The sequence below is a fragment of the Peromyscus leucopus genome, chromosome 2, assembly GCF_004664715.2.
Source record: "Peromyscus leucopus breed LL Stock chromosome 2, UCI_PerLeu_2.1, whole genome shotgun sequence".
NCBI lineage: Eukaryota > Metazoa > Chordata > Mammalia > Rodentia > Cricetidae > Peromyscus > Peromyscus leucopus.
In genome coordinates, this window is record NC_051064.1 from 122,127,071 (window position 1) to 122,143,389 (window position 16,319).

The 16,319-nt window shown below is 37.7% G+C and overlaps 1 protein-coding gene across 2 annotated transcripts in view; it reads left to right on the forward strand.

Annotated features, from left to right (window-relative positions):
* Positions 1-3,108: 3,108 nt before the first annotated feature.
* Scmh1 (Scm polycomb group protein homolog 1) overlaps positions 3,109-16,319 on the forward strand; it is a 126,850-nt gene continuing 113,639 nt past the window's right edge. Inside the window, exons 1-2 of one of the 2 annotated variants that reach the window (XM_037202903.1) lie at positions 3,109-3,633; positions 9,960-10,089. In XM_037202903.1, the coding sequence (XP_037058798.1) occupies positions 10,077-10,089 (13 nt within the window). In that variant the 5' untranslated portion in view covers positions 3,109-3,633; positions 9,960-10,076. The remainder of the gene's footprint in view (positions 3,634-9,959; positions 10,090-16,319) is intronic. The other variant, XM_037202901.1, reaches the window with a different exon arrangement.

Here is a 16,319-nt window from a genome sequence, read left to right on the forward strand (position 1 = left end):
TGTGAGATGCTTCTTCAACTATAAACTTAAAAACCTGAAACATAGCCGGGCGGTGGTGGCGCACACCTTTAATCCCAGCACTCGGGAGGCAGAGCCAGGCAGATCTCTGTGAGTTCGAGGCCAGCCTGGGCTACCAAGTGAGCTCCAGAAAAGGCGCAAAGCTACACAGAGAAACCCTGTCTCGAAAAAACAAAAAAACAAACAAAACAAAAATCCTGAAACACATACAGATCATGATTTTCTGATGAAAACTTCTCATTTAAATGGATATGAATTACATATCCACATGCTAGGTTTTGAAGACTTAATATGAAAAAGTACATTTTTTATTAATTTTATGTTTGCTTAAAATATTTACTTATTTTTATGTGTATGTGTGTGTGCCTATATGAGTTTGTATGTGCATCATGTGTGTAGAGGTGCCCACAGAAGTCAGAAGAGGGTATCAGGTTCTCTGGAACTGGAATTACAGGTGTTTGTGAGCTACCATATGGTTCTGGGAGCCAAATTCAGGTCCTCTGCAAGAGTAGTAAGTGCTCTGAACCACTGAGCCATCTTTCCAGCCCCATTTTGGTCCTTGTAGTGTCATATTTAAAAAACACTGACAAGTTAAATGTAATAAGGACTTTTCCCTTATGTTTTCTCCTAACAGTTTTATAGTTTTAATGCTAATGATTTGAGTGGTGTGCATGTGTGTGTGTGTGTGTGTGTGTGTGTGTGTGTGTGTGTGTGTGTGTGTGATAAGTTCAGTTTCACTATATGGCATGTAGTTATCTAGTTTCCCCACTGTTGTTTTTAAGAGTGCCCTTTTGCCATTAAAAGGTTTTGACAGCTTTCTCAAAAATCTATTAGTCATGTCAGGGTTTATCTCTGAGATTTTTTTTCTTCCATGTATCTGTGTGTTTGACTTTGCTAATACTACACTGGTTTTGATGCTTATAGCTTTCCTGATGACTGCTTTTTGGAATCAGGAAGTTTAAACTTCTAACCTTGTTCTTCTCTTTTTTAATATTCTTTGAACTGCTTGGGATTCTTTAAGATTTCATGTGCATTAAAAATAAATATATATTTATTTGCCGGGCGGTGGTGGCGCATGCCTTTAATCCCAGCACTCGGGAGGCAGAGCCAGGCGGATCTCTGTGAGTGCGAGGCCAGCCTGGGCTACCAAGTGAGTTCCAGGAAAAGCGCAAAGCTACACAGAGAAACCCTGTCTCGAAAAACCAATAATATTTATTTATTTATTTATTTATTTATTTATTTATTTATTTATTTATTCTTTGAGAATTTCATATGTGCATATTCATCATTCACTCCTTTCCTCCACTATATACATTTTGGAGATGGGTGTCTGTGTTTATATCTGTGCCAGTGTGTGTGAAGGCCAGAGGTGGACAATGAGTGTCTTTCTCAGTTGCTTTTCATCTTGTTTTTTGAGACAGGTTCTCTCACTGAACATGGAGCTCAACAACTGAGGTAGACTGTCTGGCTAGCAAGCCTCAGAAATCCTCTAGTCTCTGGCTTCTCAGCATTGGGATTACAGACACATGCCATTACAGTACCTGGCTTTTTATGTGGGTTCTAGGGTTTGAACTCAGATTTTCATATGTGTATGACAATCACTGTACTGAACTATCTCTCTAGCACTTTCATGTAAATTTTAAAACCGTTTTCCCTATTTTTATAAAAGGAAAAAAATGTTTTGATAGGAATTGCGTTTTGACTCTATTTATGCCTTTGGGTAGTATCATAATCCTAACAATACTAGTCTTAGAATTTATGAACATGGGTTACCTTTTTATTGATTAATTGATTTTATTTATTGCCTTTAATATATTTTGGGAGTGTGATAATTTTTAGTATATGTCTTTCTTTGATTAAAAAAATTCCTATGTATTTTTTCATATTATTTTAATCTCCTTTTCAGATTGTCCATCATTTACATCCTACAACTGTGCTTAGTTTATTAGCTCTAGCAGTGTGTGTGTGTGTGTGTGTGTGTGTGTGTGTGTGTGTATACACTTATTAAGGTTTTCTGTATAAGAGACCCTGTTAGCTGCAGAGATTATTTTGTTCAATAATTTTGTTCAAGATTTCTTTCAAATCTGGATGCCTTTAATTACTTTTTCATACCTAATTGATCTGGATAGCACTTCAGCACAGTCAGCCACTTATTGTGGGCTCCACATATGAGGACTATATATCTGTTGCAGCCAGCTAGCCATAGATTACAATTTTTCTTAAACCACACCTGTACTGATGTGATATATAAACTTTTCTCTTACTATTCCCTAAGTAGTATAAAGTAACAACTATTTGCATCACATTCATATGCAATTTAATATTATATAGGTGTTTAAAGTAATCTAGAAATGGTTTATGGGAGATGTCTTGTTCCTTATTTTAAGGAAAAAGTTTTCAGTCCTATTGTTTATACTATTAACAATGAGTTTTTCATGTAAAATGTTTATTATGTTAAGTACATTCATAGTTTGTTGAGTGTTTTATTATAAAAGTATTGATTTTTGTCAAATGCATTTTAACATCAATTGAGATTTCCAAGTTGTTGCCTTTTAAAAACATTTTTCTGCTGGCCAGTGGTGCGTACTCCTTTAATCTCAGCACTCAGGAGGCAGAGCCAGGCAGATCTTTGTGAGTTTGAGGCCAGCCTGGTCTACAGAGCAAGATCCAGGACAGGCACCAAAACTACATGGAGAAACCCTGTCTCGGGGGTGGGGGGTGGGGAGGGGATCTATTTATGACATACATTGCATTGATGTGTCTTCATATGGTTAACCATCTTTGCATTCTGGAAATAATTTTTTCCTGATACTTGTATGTAATAGTCCTCAGACCCTGTTGCTGAATTTTGTTTACTAGTGTTTTGTTGATGAATTTTACATTCATAGTTATATGGGCTGTTGCCTGTTTCTTTTTTTTTTTCTTTTGTTAAAATATCAGAACATAACCATGCTCATTAATTTCTGCATCCTGTGGCTTCTTTCTTACTACAACAAAAGAGCTAAAATGTTTCAGCAGATACTACACAGCTAATCAAAATGAAAATATTACTAACATTTAAAAATATTTTAAAAAATGTATTTTATGTATATCCATATAGATCCTACTATGTAACATTTTACAGGACAGCTTTGTCACTGTCTCAACTCATTCTACTCTGCCCAAGAGTGCTTCTGCTTCCCATATGGATTTTGGCATATATGCATTGTTAAACTGAACAGTTTTTAGGATTGGCATTTTTTAACCATAAGTAAAGTAGCATCCTAGTTTTCTTGTCGTTGCCATGGACAAACCTATAGCTTTACTCACAGAGTCTGTTTTGTTTTTAACAGAATTGGTGTTTAGAGTCCATAAAACTAAGGGAAGAATCCTAGAAACTGGAATCCTAACCAAATTGTTGTTCTTGGGAAGGTCTGTCTGGATACCCAGTTTAATGACTTCCTATGATTAGAAACCTGATTTCACCACAAGTCTCTTTTGATCTACATTAGTTCACTTTTCTACTTGTCTCTCTGTGTATGTTTTTGCTTTCAGATTCCTCACAACTTTCTAAGGAAGAATGATTTCCTATTTGGTATAGCTGATGGCGCTATGCAATACCAGATCCTTGAAAAGGTCAGCGTCTCTAGACATAGTATGAATATAGACTTATCCTCTGCTTAGCTATGTATGAATGTTTGGTGTTATAAAAACAGACTAAATTAAAAAATCCCCTTCTTGCCAGCTCATTCTGTATCTTTAACAAATCCTATGAACCAACTACATAGTTATTTATAGTTTATTAAGTACTTTCCACATAACTATCTCCTGTAGTCCTCACAATAATTTCATAAAGTGAATAATACTTGTTAATCTTGTGTTATGACAATGATGGATTAAGAGATTTTCTCAGAATCTTACAACTCTTAGTTGCAGGCCTTAGTCTCAGATACTTTTGCCTCTAAATCTTACCATTCCCAATACATTGCAAATAATAGTCAACATGATTAAGTGAATATTTTTCCAGCTTTATGGACATTGGGAAAAGTACATGTAAAGTTTATAAAAAGCGGTAGAACTCCTTTGTAGTTGTAAAATATCATCAACAAATCAGATATGGATATAAAATGATTATCAGATAAAAAAATAACAGTCTATGGGATGATGTTGAAATCCACCATAAATAGCATACCACCATTTTAGTATCTTTTGCAAATTAATTTGATGGTGTCTCCAGGATACACTTCACTTCTTAATGAAAATTATATTTACACTTTTCTCTTCAGTACTGTGCATACTATGTAGAGCAAAGTAGGCTGCAGTTTCCACTCTTTTTTTTTTTTTTTTAACTACTTACCAAGTTATATTGTGGTAGATAAAGGGTAAATAATTGAGCTGGGTCCTGATGCTGTTATTCCTGAGACTCAGTGTGATAAACCTAAATGGACCTATGACAAAGTGTGTGAAGTGCCAGTAAATGAGATGAATAAGCAGGAAGCAAAGATGCTGCTGCCTCCGCAACTGCTTCTGTAGCCTCTGTGTCTGCAGCTCCGCTGGTGCTGTTGTTTCTGCCTCTGTGTCACACTTGAGTAAGCTATTTGAGGGAGTTGATATGTGTGTGTGTGCATGTTTAACATGCATAAGTAAATGTAAACACATGTTTGTAGCAGGAATCTTAAAAGTTCTTATTAATAAAATCAAACCCGAGGCCAGTTATTGGGGTCAATGCTGGTAGATCAGAGAGACAGACCAAGCCACAGCTATCTCACCTCGCCGGATCCTCAGCTGGTCTTGTCTCCTCAGACTGGAGGCCTCTGAGTCCTCATCCGGAATGGGTCTCAGCTGAATTGCTGCTCGAAAGCCTGAAGCTTAACCAGCCAAAATCATCTAGTTTCTGGTCCTCACGCCTTATATATCTTTTTGCTTTCTACCACCACTCCCTGGGATTAAAGGCTGGCTTTCTGGGATTAAAGGCGTGTGTCATCATGCTTGGCTATTTCCAACGTGGCCTTGAACTCACAGAGATCCAGAGGGATTTCTATCTCTGGAATGCTAGGATTAAAGGTGTGAGTGCCACCATTTTCTAGCCTTTGTATCTAGTGGCTGTCTGTTCTCTGACCCCAGATAAATTTATTAGAGTACACAATATTTTGGGGAATACAATACCACACATGTTCTCAACATCCCCCCCAAAAAACTGATTTCAAGTTGAAAATCTTTAGTCAAAAATACATTTAAGTATACCTAGCCTACCAAACATATAGCTTGACCTAGCCTACTTTAGATTTGCATAGAACACTTTACATTTAACCAACAGTTGGACAAAGTCATCTAACATAAAACCTAAATTGCAATAAAGTTGAATATCTCATGTTATTTGTTGAATGCTATACTGCAGAATGATTGCATTGGGTAGTGTGGTGGCTTGAATGAGAATGGCCCCCATAGGATCATATGCTTGATACTTGTTCTCAGTTGGTGGAACTGTTTGGAAAGGATTCAGAGGTGTGGCCTTGTTAGAGGAATTGTGTCACTGGGGGATGGCTTTGAAGGTCTCTCTGCCTCCTGGTTGTATCTTAATATAGCAGCTTTCAGCTACTGCTCCAGTGCCATGCTTGCATGCCTGCTACTATATTCCTCACCATGATGGTTATGGACTCTGACTCTGAAACTGTAAGCTCCAAATATTCTTTCTTGTATAACTTTGGCCATGATGTTTAATCATGATAGCAGAAAAGTAACCAAGACATGTACCCTTTGCACCATTGTAAAATTGAAAAATCTTACGTCAAACCACAATAAATCACAGATCATCTGTACACATATATGTACAAAACTTCAAGTTGTAAACTATTGCATAAGTTAAAACCAGGACTTATATTTGGAATATCACATTTGGAAAGGACTTTAAAGGCTACAAGTTCAGCAGGCTGCCATGGCACACACCTTTAATCCCAGCACTCGGGAGGCAGAGGCAGGTGGATCTCTGTGAATTCGAGGCCAGCCCAGTCTACAGAGAGAGATCCAGGACAGGCACCAAAACTACACAGAGAAACGCTGCCTTGAAAAAACAAACAGAACAAAACAAAAAGGTTACAAGTTCAATCCCCCTCTTCTTTCTAATGATTTAAAATTTTTCACCAGGAGATTATCTTGCTTCTGCTTTTGAACCCTCTGTAATGGCAAATTCATCCTTTTCTTTATAGTGAACTTATCTTTTTTTAGATGCCTTTGACTGCCAAAATTTCTAAGTAATGTGCTTACTTACACCTTGCTACCTGTAGTTGGCAGTTTTCCTCCTGAAGTGATATTGAACAAGAAGAGCAAACCTCACTACTCCTCTACATAAGAGGCCTCCAGATATTTACAAATGGGTCATCTCTTTCTCCCAACTCTTTTCCTCCTAACTTTCCATAGTTTCACACCCTGAGCTGGAGAGATGGCTGAGTGCTTAAGAGCACAGGCTGCTTTTCAAGAGGACCCAGATTCTATTCCCAGCACCCACATGGTGGCTCACAGCCATCTGTAACTCCAGTTTCAAAAGATCCAGTACCATCTTCTGGCCTCTACAGGTACCATGCACACATGTAGTACAGAAACATTGTAGGCAAAGCGCGCGCGCGCGCACACACACACACACACACACACACACACACTTTTTTTTTTTTTTTTTTTGATTTTTTCGAGACAGGGTTTCTCTGTGTAGCTTTGTGCCTTTCCTGGAGCTCACTTGGTAGCCCAGGCTGGCCTCGAACTCACAGAGATCCGCCTGCCTCTGCCTCCCAAGTGCTGGGATTAAAGGCGTGCGCCACCAACGCCTGGCAACACACACACATTTTTAAAAAAGCTTTCTCTCGTTGTTTTGAAATGAGACTATGTACCTGTAGCACATTCAGAGTTACAGATCTAATTTGGGCATAAGGACCTATCTCTGTTGTATTCTGACCTACACAAAGTAGAGCATACAGGACTGTGTTCTTTATTCTAAGTACTAATAAGACTGAACATGGTGATACTCTAAATCTCAGATACTTCAGAAGATTGCATATTTGAAGCTTGTGTAAACTACATATTGAGACTTCATCTCAACAAACAGAAAGCCAAGTACTAACCAGGTTGGTGATGGTAATTGTGGAACATTATTTATTTCATGACATCAGGTCTACATTTGTCTTACTGAAAGTATGACATGGTAATAAGGGAACCACTAAGTTTCTGCTCAAGAAGCATTAGCCAGAATTCTAAAGAGTATCAGCTTCTTTGTTATGACTCACTTATGGAAGCTGTTAGAAAAAGTAAGCTTTGTATATGTTGAAGTCTATTAGGCCCATTGATAGGGCAAAGGGGTTTATGTCCCCTCAGCATTTCCATGAGGTAGCTGGCTTTGCTTGTTGAAGAAAATGTTGATGTTCTCTGGGAGTCTTCTCTTAATATGCACACACAGAGATGCATGATTTGTTATAAAGCAAGTGGGGGAGATATGCTTCCTCTTGTTTGCTCACATCTGCTATGTAGAGGAAATAGGATTGGCTGGTTTGCTGTCCTTCCTTCTGGAGCATCATCCCGGAGGAATATTAATCTCACTCTTGTCTCCAAATGAAGTATATAAATTAAGAGGCTCTGGAGACAGAGAATCAACTGAGAGGCACTAAGAATACCAGCTAATGGAAGTAGCTCATCAATTGTGCATCCTGCACCAGTTCCTTGACTGTGGTGTTTTATTTCCAACTTTTACATCTTGAGCTCTGTATATACTTGCATGGAATTATGTGGTTTTATCCAAAACCAAGGGGGTTGTCTTTTCTTAGTGGGTTTTCAGAAGTATGCTTGATGCATCTTTGTTTTCCAGGTTCATTTTCTAAGGGAATATCCCTTCTTTCCTAGTCCTTTGGACTGCTTCCTTTCTCACCTCTTTACGTTTGTATATACATTCAAACTTGTTGTTTCTTTTATATTTTCCAAGCTTTATGAAAGTTTGAAACATGGTACCTATGAGCATTCTACATTTAATCTAGCTTTACCTTTAAAATAATTTCACTATGCCAATCTTAATACCCAGATTGAGTTACCTCACCATGTGTAAGCATGTTAGAAGCATTTGAGGGTTTCCTTCCTTCATTTTTGTTGGGGTAGGACAGCACAGAGATGGAAAGTACTATAGTTAAACATAGTTGGGGGATGCTGGAGATATGGCTCAGTGATCAAGAGCACTTGCTATTTTTGCAGAGGAACTGCTTTCGATCCCCAGTACCTATATCAGATAGTTCACAACTACCTGTAACTCTAGATCCAGAGGATTCACCACCTTCTTCTGACCTCCACAGGTACCCATGCACATGTTGATAAACTATGCACACACACACACACACACACACACACACACACACACACACACACAAATCAATAAAAATAAGATGATTCTGTGGTTAAGAGCACGTACTATTTATTTTTAGAGAGGGCCCAAGTTTGCTTCCCAGCATTCATGTTGGGTGGCTCAGACCTGCCTGTGACTCCAGCTCCAGAGAATCTGATGCTTCTGGACTCTGCAGGAATCTACACATAACCCACACGCATACACATAATTGGAAATAAATCTTTAATAAATAAACAAATGGCCTAAATATCACTTCTTACACTAAGGAGATTTTCTTTAAAAATAAAAATAAATAAAACAAAAATAAGGTTTTGTGGGTTTGTTTTTTTTTTTTAAAGAATATTGTTTGGGTTCAAATTCTGATCTTTCTAATGAAAGGAAGTTAATTGACCTTTCTTGGTATTACTTCCTTAGTAGTAAAAGGAGATAATATTATTAATATGATGAATATTCAGCAAGATAGTATCAATAAAATACTTAATATATTAACTGGCATATGGTGAACACTTTAATGAAAGCTATATAATGTTAAGAATTAATAGTACTTTATGCAGGGACACTTGGCTTAGTCTGGGAGGAAGGGACTGGACCTCCCTGAACTGAGTCTACCAAGTTGATCACAGTCCTGGGGGAGGACTTGTCCTGGAGGAGGTGGGAATGGAGGGTGGGCTGGGGGTAAGGGGAGGGCGTGGGAGGGGGGAGAATAGGGGAACCCATGGCTGATATGTAGAACTGAATGGTATTGTAAATTAAAAAATATATATCACACACACAAAAAAAAGAATTAATAGTACTATATGTTACAGTTTACAGCTGATTTTTATATCATATGCTGAATTTGCCCAAGCTTTCATGGCTTCAGAAGTGGTCAAGGTGATGTTTTATAGCATTTAGAAAGAATGCTTCCAAAGCCCTGTTGATATTTCACATATCTTTCTCTTAAAATTTTCCAGAAATACATGCAAGTATAGTGGAACATGCATATAATCCTAGCACTTGGGAGCCTAAGAAAGTGGATTGTGAGTTCAAGGCAAGCCTGAGCTACATTTCAAGTTTGAGGCTATATAATGAAATCTTGTCTCAGAAAAACAAAACAAAAAAACTTTTCAAAAAATACCAAAGGCTTTTTATCCTATATATCTGCAATATCCAATACAATGGACACTAACCCCTATCAGTGTGATTTCATTTTAAAGTAATTTCCCCCTTACAAAACCTATATCTGAATATATTCAAATTATGGGGATAAGGTTTTAAAATATGTATGGTAGAGTTTATTTCATAATCCATATTAACAGGTTTTTGTGACTTTTGGCTTTTCTGGCTTTATTTGGTTAGTTGGAAACTGTTTATATTCAATATTTGCATAGGAACAAATATAGAAAATATTTGTATTTATTTCTATGAGTATAAAGACCAGTTGTACTTGTGGTACTTGTTGTAAGTTACCTTCCAAATCTGAGATACTCTAATAGCAAAAATATGTATTGAAATGCATTGCTTTTCCTAATAGTGTAGCCCAGTGTTAGTACTTAAAGATATCACCATAGGATTTTAATTGTCTTCTCTCCACACCCTTTCTTTACAGATGGAGAAATTAATATACAGAGAAGCTGACTTGTCAAAGGTCATAGCAAGGTTTAGGTGGATCCAGGAATAAGTCCCAAGCCTCTTCTCTCCTTGCTTAGTGTTTAGTCCATTGACTATGCAGCCTAGTGGTAAGTATTCATTTATGCATCCTAGCTGAAGGTAGAATTAAGGAGACCTAACAAATAGTGAATTTAAGAAATTCCTTGTTACTAACTAAATTTATTATCTTTTTCCATTTAATTTATTTTTTAAATTTGGTGTACGTAGGCGGAAGTTTCTCTCCCACCTGCCTATTCCCAAATACCCAGCAGCTGCTTCCCAAATAATTGACTCAGAGGCTTAATATTACTTATAAATGTTTGACCAATAGTTCAGGCCCATTACTTACACTTATACTTAAATTAACCCATAATTCTTATCTATGTTTAGCCATGTGTCGGTACCTTTTCTTGCTTTCTCTGTTTGGTTTGGCTTTTTGAGATAGGGTTTTTCTATGTTGTCTCAGCTGGTAACTCCTTGACTCTGTCCTCCTTCTTCCCAGAATTCTCAGTTTGGATTTCCTGCCTAACTTCCTGCTCAGCTACCGGCCAATCAGTGTTTTATTAAACCAATTTGAGTGACAAATCTTTACAGTGTGCAAGTAGATTATTTCACTACAGGGGTATGCATCTGCATGTGGGTTTGTAAGTGCAGGCGCCTATGGAAGTCAGAGCATTGGATGCCCTGAAGCTGGAGTTACAGGAGGTATAGCCACCTGACATGGGTGTTGGGAACCAAAGTCTTGTCTTCTACAAGAGCAGTATGTGCTTTTTATGGCTAAGCCACCTCTCTAGTCTCCCTTTCCTTTTTCTTTATACCCATAATATCATTTTTTGTTATTAACATGAATTTTCCAAATTTTGCTTCTTAAATAGCTAAAACTATTTCTCTGTTTGGCCAGACTAAAGATTATTAAGAATGAAAAGAAAAACCTAAACTGTAATTAATTTCTTGTCTGTGTGAGCACATTGCTAAGTTTTTTTCTTTTGTTTTTATTTTTGTTGTTGTGGTGGTGGTTTTTTGTTTTTGTTTGTTTGTTTTGTTTTTTTGTTTTTTTGAGACAAGGTTTCACTTTGTAGCCCAGGCTGGCCTGGCACTCTCTCCCTTTTCTAGACCAAAAAGTAGATACCATGTTATTTTTTGAGTTCTCATTATCTAGCACAAGACTGGGACTTATGTAGTCAGTGAATTTTTAATTTAAGCATTAATGAGTAGAATTTCAATAAGGAAATAGCAGACACTTTAGAGAGTTATTTTGAAAATAGTAAGTTGGAAATTGAATTTAAATATCAAATTGAATGACATAGAATGTTAAGGATTCACTGCTCTTTATCCATTCATTCATTTCATTGACTCAGATGTATGAGATATTATAGAGGATATGGCATAATCTGTGCTGATTAGTAGTTCATAATCAGGATATAAAAATGTTCTTAGACACAAATTTGTACGAAAAAAAAAAAATGTATCCATCACTACTTTGTCAATGCCCAAAGTGTTCTTTGGGTCTTTTGTTTCTTGTTGGTTTGGTTTGGCTTGGCTTTTTGAGATAGGATTTTTCTGTGTAGTCTCAGCTGTCCTGGAACTTGCTCTGTAGATCAGGCTGGCCTCAAACTCACAGAGATTTTCCTGCCTCTGCCTCCCAAGTGTTCTGGAAAGAAAATCCCAAAGTTTACTAGGATCTTAGTAGTTTACCTAGTTACCTCCCTTGTCTAACCCATAGATTCCTTTTCAGCTTGGAAATATTTCCTTCTCTTTGGTAATAAGTGCTCACCCAGTCTTTCTACTTGCTCATTTTTAAGGTATGAATAACCACAGGGCAAATCTCATAACCTAAAAGTTTCTGACATGTATCTCCTTGTAATGAATATTCTTTAAGATGCCTCAAATCGTTTGAGCTGGCTTTTGGGAAGCTATTCCCATACTGGGTTGCCTTGTATAGCATTAATACAAAGGGAGAAGCTAAGTCCTACCTCAACTTGATATGCCATGGTTTGTTGACACCCATGGTAGGCCTGCCTCTTTCTGAACAGAAACAGAGGAGGAGTGGATGGGAGTGGTGAAGGGAGGTGGGAGGGAGGGAGAAAGGAGAGAAGGGAGGGGAATCTGGTTGGGATATAAAATAAATTAAAAAAAAATAATTTTAAAAAGATGCCTCAAATAAGAGTCTGGGAAGATGGCTCAGCAGTTAAGAGCACTTGCTGCTCTTCCAAAGGACTGCAGTTTGAATTCCAAATCCATGTCATGTGACTCACAGCCACCTGTAATCCAGATCCAGGGGATCTGATGCTCTCTTTTGACCTCCATAGGGACCCACATACACATGTGTACAGTTAACACACACACACACACACACACACACACATAAATAAATAGTAAAATTTTAAAGAAAATGCCAAGAGCTATGATATAAGAACAGTAGATGGCAATTAATATTCAAAGTATAGCCCACCAGGAAGAAAACTCTTTGATGGGAAACCTCATTTAGACAAGGCCATAAGGCTACAAACTCTGGAATATCAATTTTTTCTGTCTGTAATTATGTATGTGCTATCGCAGTTTTTCCCTATCAGCTATGGGGAAACCCCCACCTCCTGTATTATAGTGTGTTTTTCTCATGTATACAACCTGATCTATTGGGGATCTTTATCTGTGGATTGTCTAGAAGATGACTCCTCCTTAAGCCGTATTGTCCACTTGATATCAATAATGTTAGTTTATACAGAGTTTTGATGGGTAAAAATAAATACAAAAAAAATGCTACACAAGTCAGGGATTACTAAGTCTCTGAGAGTTGTTTTATGTCATAGCTCAGGTTGACAGGAAAATAGTTGATTTTCCCCAGCTGCCAAGATAGCTGTATACTATTAACTAATACAAAGCTTCAAAGTAGCTTTAGATTAGACCAGATGCCTTGCTAATGGTTTTTAAGATAAATTCTTCCCAGGAAAGGCAGTCCAGTTCACAAGGACATGATAGCTAGCTGTCTGATTTGTTGAATCAAGGTTAAAGGTGCAAAGCAACCTAATTGCTGCACCATTCTCTCTTGCTAGGTCTGGCTTATAACCTAGGACAGTGATTAACTCTCTGCACAATTCCTAAATTCAGTTTTATGATACTGGTATGTAACCTGAAGACTCACAGTTCAGCCAACTAACTGTTTTTTATGTTGGGTACTGAAATTTCATGGGTAACAGGGAGCAATTAACCAAGGTCTAGAAACAAAAATGGCTTTCACTCTGGTACACCACAGGGGAAGATTTTCCAACTGACCAGGGCTACAGAGAATAACCTGACATCATAGCCCTGAAAAGGAGTTGCAAGTTTCTCTTTTTCTGGTCTAAAGTTAGACACAGGATAGAAAAATATATTTTAAGATTTAAAATGCTTTCAGTGTCACTGCACCTTGGAGAGTGCCCAGTGAGCTCATATTAAGAGATTTAAGGTAATCCTGAGTCCCAACCAAAGCATTTTAGATACATCTCTCTCTCTAAACAATCCAAGTCTGAGATAGACCAGCATTCTATGACTGTTAATCACAAAATTTTAGTTTAAAATGTTTATTACACTCAGAAGTATAGGATGTAGTACACAATTTCCTTATTTTACTTAGACTCCTTAATAGTTTAGTTTTATAACTTCTTTAAAATGCTTTATAAGACTATCTCTCTGGATAGGTAACAAAATGACTGGTTCTTTCTTTGCAGCTCCAAGTTACAGAGCACCAATTAGAGAGTTGAGATTTATTGCATTAAGTTGTTGAGAAGACTCTGTTTTTTATCATTTACTTAAGAAATGGAATGTGACCTTCAAATGTAACTCCTATTGCCTGAAAGAGTCTTGAGTAAATATAGCTAGGAAGAACAAAGAGATTCAGATTCACCATGAGAGAATAAAGAAAGAAACCATCAAAATAGGTGTATGTGTGTGTGTGTGTGTGTGTGTGTGTATTTTTCCTAAATCCCTCAGATAGAAAAGTCCTGTTTACACCAACATTGTAGCTTTCTTTCAAACCCTGTGCTGCCTCTAATTAAAAAAAAAAAAAAATTAAATCCCTGGTGAGCACACCGTAGAATATAAACTGGAGTAAGGGTCTTGATCTGCTCTATTCAGTGATAAATATCAATATTTAGAGTAGTGACTGATAAATAGTAGATAATAAATATTCATTGGATGAATAAACCTACCTAAGCAGAGTTATGTTGTTGGTTGTTTTGCTCTTTTTGGGAAGCCCACCATCCAGCTCCCAAATAAATCATTCATGAGGCTTATTCTTAATTACAAATGCCCAGCCTTTGCTTGGCTTGTTGTTTGCTAGCTTTTCTTAACTTTAAATTATCCCATCTACCTTTTGCCTCTGTGCTTTTCCTATTCCCTTCTGTAAATCTTACTCTTGTTCTGTGGCTTGCTGTGTAGCTGGGTAGCTTGTCTCTGGACTCCTCCTCCTTCTCTGGCTCTTCTTCTCCAGATTCCTCCTTCTGTTTAGCCTTTCTGCCTTCCAGCCCCACCTATTTCTCTCTACTGACTTGCTATTGGCCGTTAAGCTCTTTATTAGACCATTGGATGTTACTTAGACAGGCAAAATTAAACAAATGCAACATAAACAAAAGTAACACACCTTAAGGTTATAGCTATTATTTCTATTTTTCTTATTCTTTGACAGTTTCATGTATGTATATAATTAATTTTAGTTATTTTCACCCCTCTTACCCTTGCTCTTCTGCTGAATTCTTTCTTTTTCTTAAGAAGTCCCCCTCCTACTTCCATGTCTTTTGTACTTTGCATGATCATAAGCAAGGGGTTATTTACTGTAGTATGGGCAACTTTTCACTGAAGAAAATGACCCTTCCTTCACCAGCAGCCATTAACTGCCAGTAGTCCCTTAGGTAAAGAGTGGGGCCTTATGAACCCTTCCTCCATCCATGATGAAATGTTGACTGGCCCCACCTTGGCTGATGTTGTGCAGGTAAACACAGCTGCTGTGGGTTCATCGGTGCATTGGCTCTTAAGACTTTTTTCACAGCACACTCTCTCATCATCTGGCTCTTATATTCTTTCTGCCAACTCTTCAAAAATGTTCCCTGAGTCTTGGAACGGATGATGTAGATGTCCAATTTAGGGTAGAGCACGGTCACTTTTTCTTGGCATGTTGACCAATTTTCAGTCTCTTTATTAACTCTTTCCAGCACCAGTAAATCTGACAAAATTTGAGAACAGCACCAATCTGTGGGTGTAAGCACTTCTAACTAGAAGGCAATTTGACAACTTGTCCATTTAGCAAAATAATAGTAGCAAGTTCCCCTTTAGGGCCTATGAACCTCCCTAGTCATGGCTTCTTTAGTAGGTTTACAGTACCAGACATGGGCTCTCTCCTTTGGATTGGGCCTCAAATCTGAAAGCCACTGCATCACTCTGTTGGCAGGTCACTACTTTAGCTTGCAGGGTTCACAGCGGGGGTAAGACTTGTTGAATGCTTTTTTCCCCAGCAGCCTGCATGGCACCTTCTGATACCATAAGAGCTAGCCAACAGCCGGGCGGTGGTGGCGCACGCCTTTAATCCCAGCACTCGGGAGGCAGAGGCAGGCGGATCTCTGTGAGTTCGAGGCCAGCCTGGGCTACCAAGTGAGTTCCAGGAAAGGCTCAAAGCTACACAGAGAAACCCTGTCCCGAAAAACCAAAAAAAAACAAAAAAAAAAAACAAAAAAACAAAAAAACAAAAAAAAAAAAAAAAAAAAAAAAAGAGCTAGCCAACAAAAAGGAAGCTTCTAGCTCAGTTCCAGCTTGATTTCTCTGTGTTCTGTAAGTGTGTGGTTACAGCTACATGGTTTTCCCATCAAGTTCTGATGGGCATCCAAGAACAGTGGCAAAAATCTGTATTGTTCTAGGGGTTTTAGGGGTCTCCTGACAAATAACTAGTAGGGAGGTATCCCTCTAGGTATTATTTCAATTTATTTGTGGATTAACTTTTTTTTGTAGAATGTTATTGTATATTTATCTTTCATTGCTCTTGCCCGACCAATCCTCCTCCTCTCCGGCACTGTTAATTTTACTGCATCCTAATTTTTCACCTTTAAAAAGATACTGATAATACCTGATATGATATATATGAGACAATTATACTGGCCTAGTATATGTATATAGTAGATGTTAGTTGAATCTGAAATGAAATTAATATAAAAACCTCTAAGCCTTCCTTCATCTCAAGCAAGTTAATGGTCTTGTAACTAATGAATTGAGGATTGAATTTACCATAGGTAGGGCTTCCTGTGAGTCAGGCTCTGAAAGGATGTGGACAACTAGCCCACCTGAGTATTTTCAT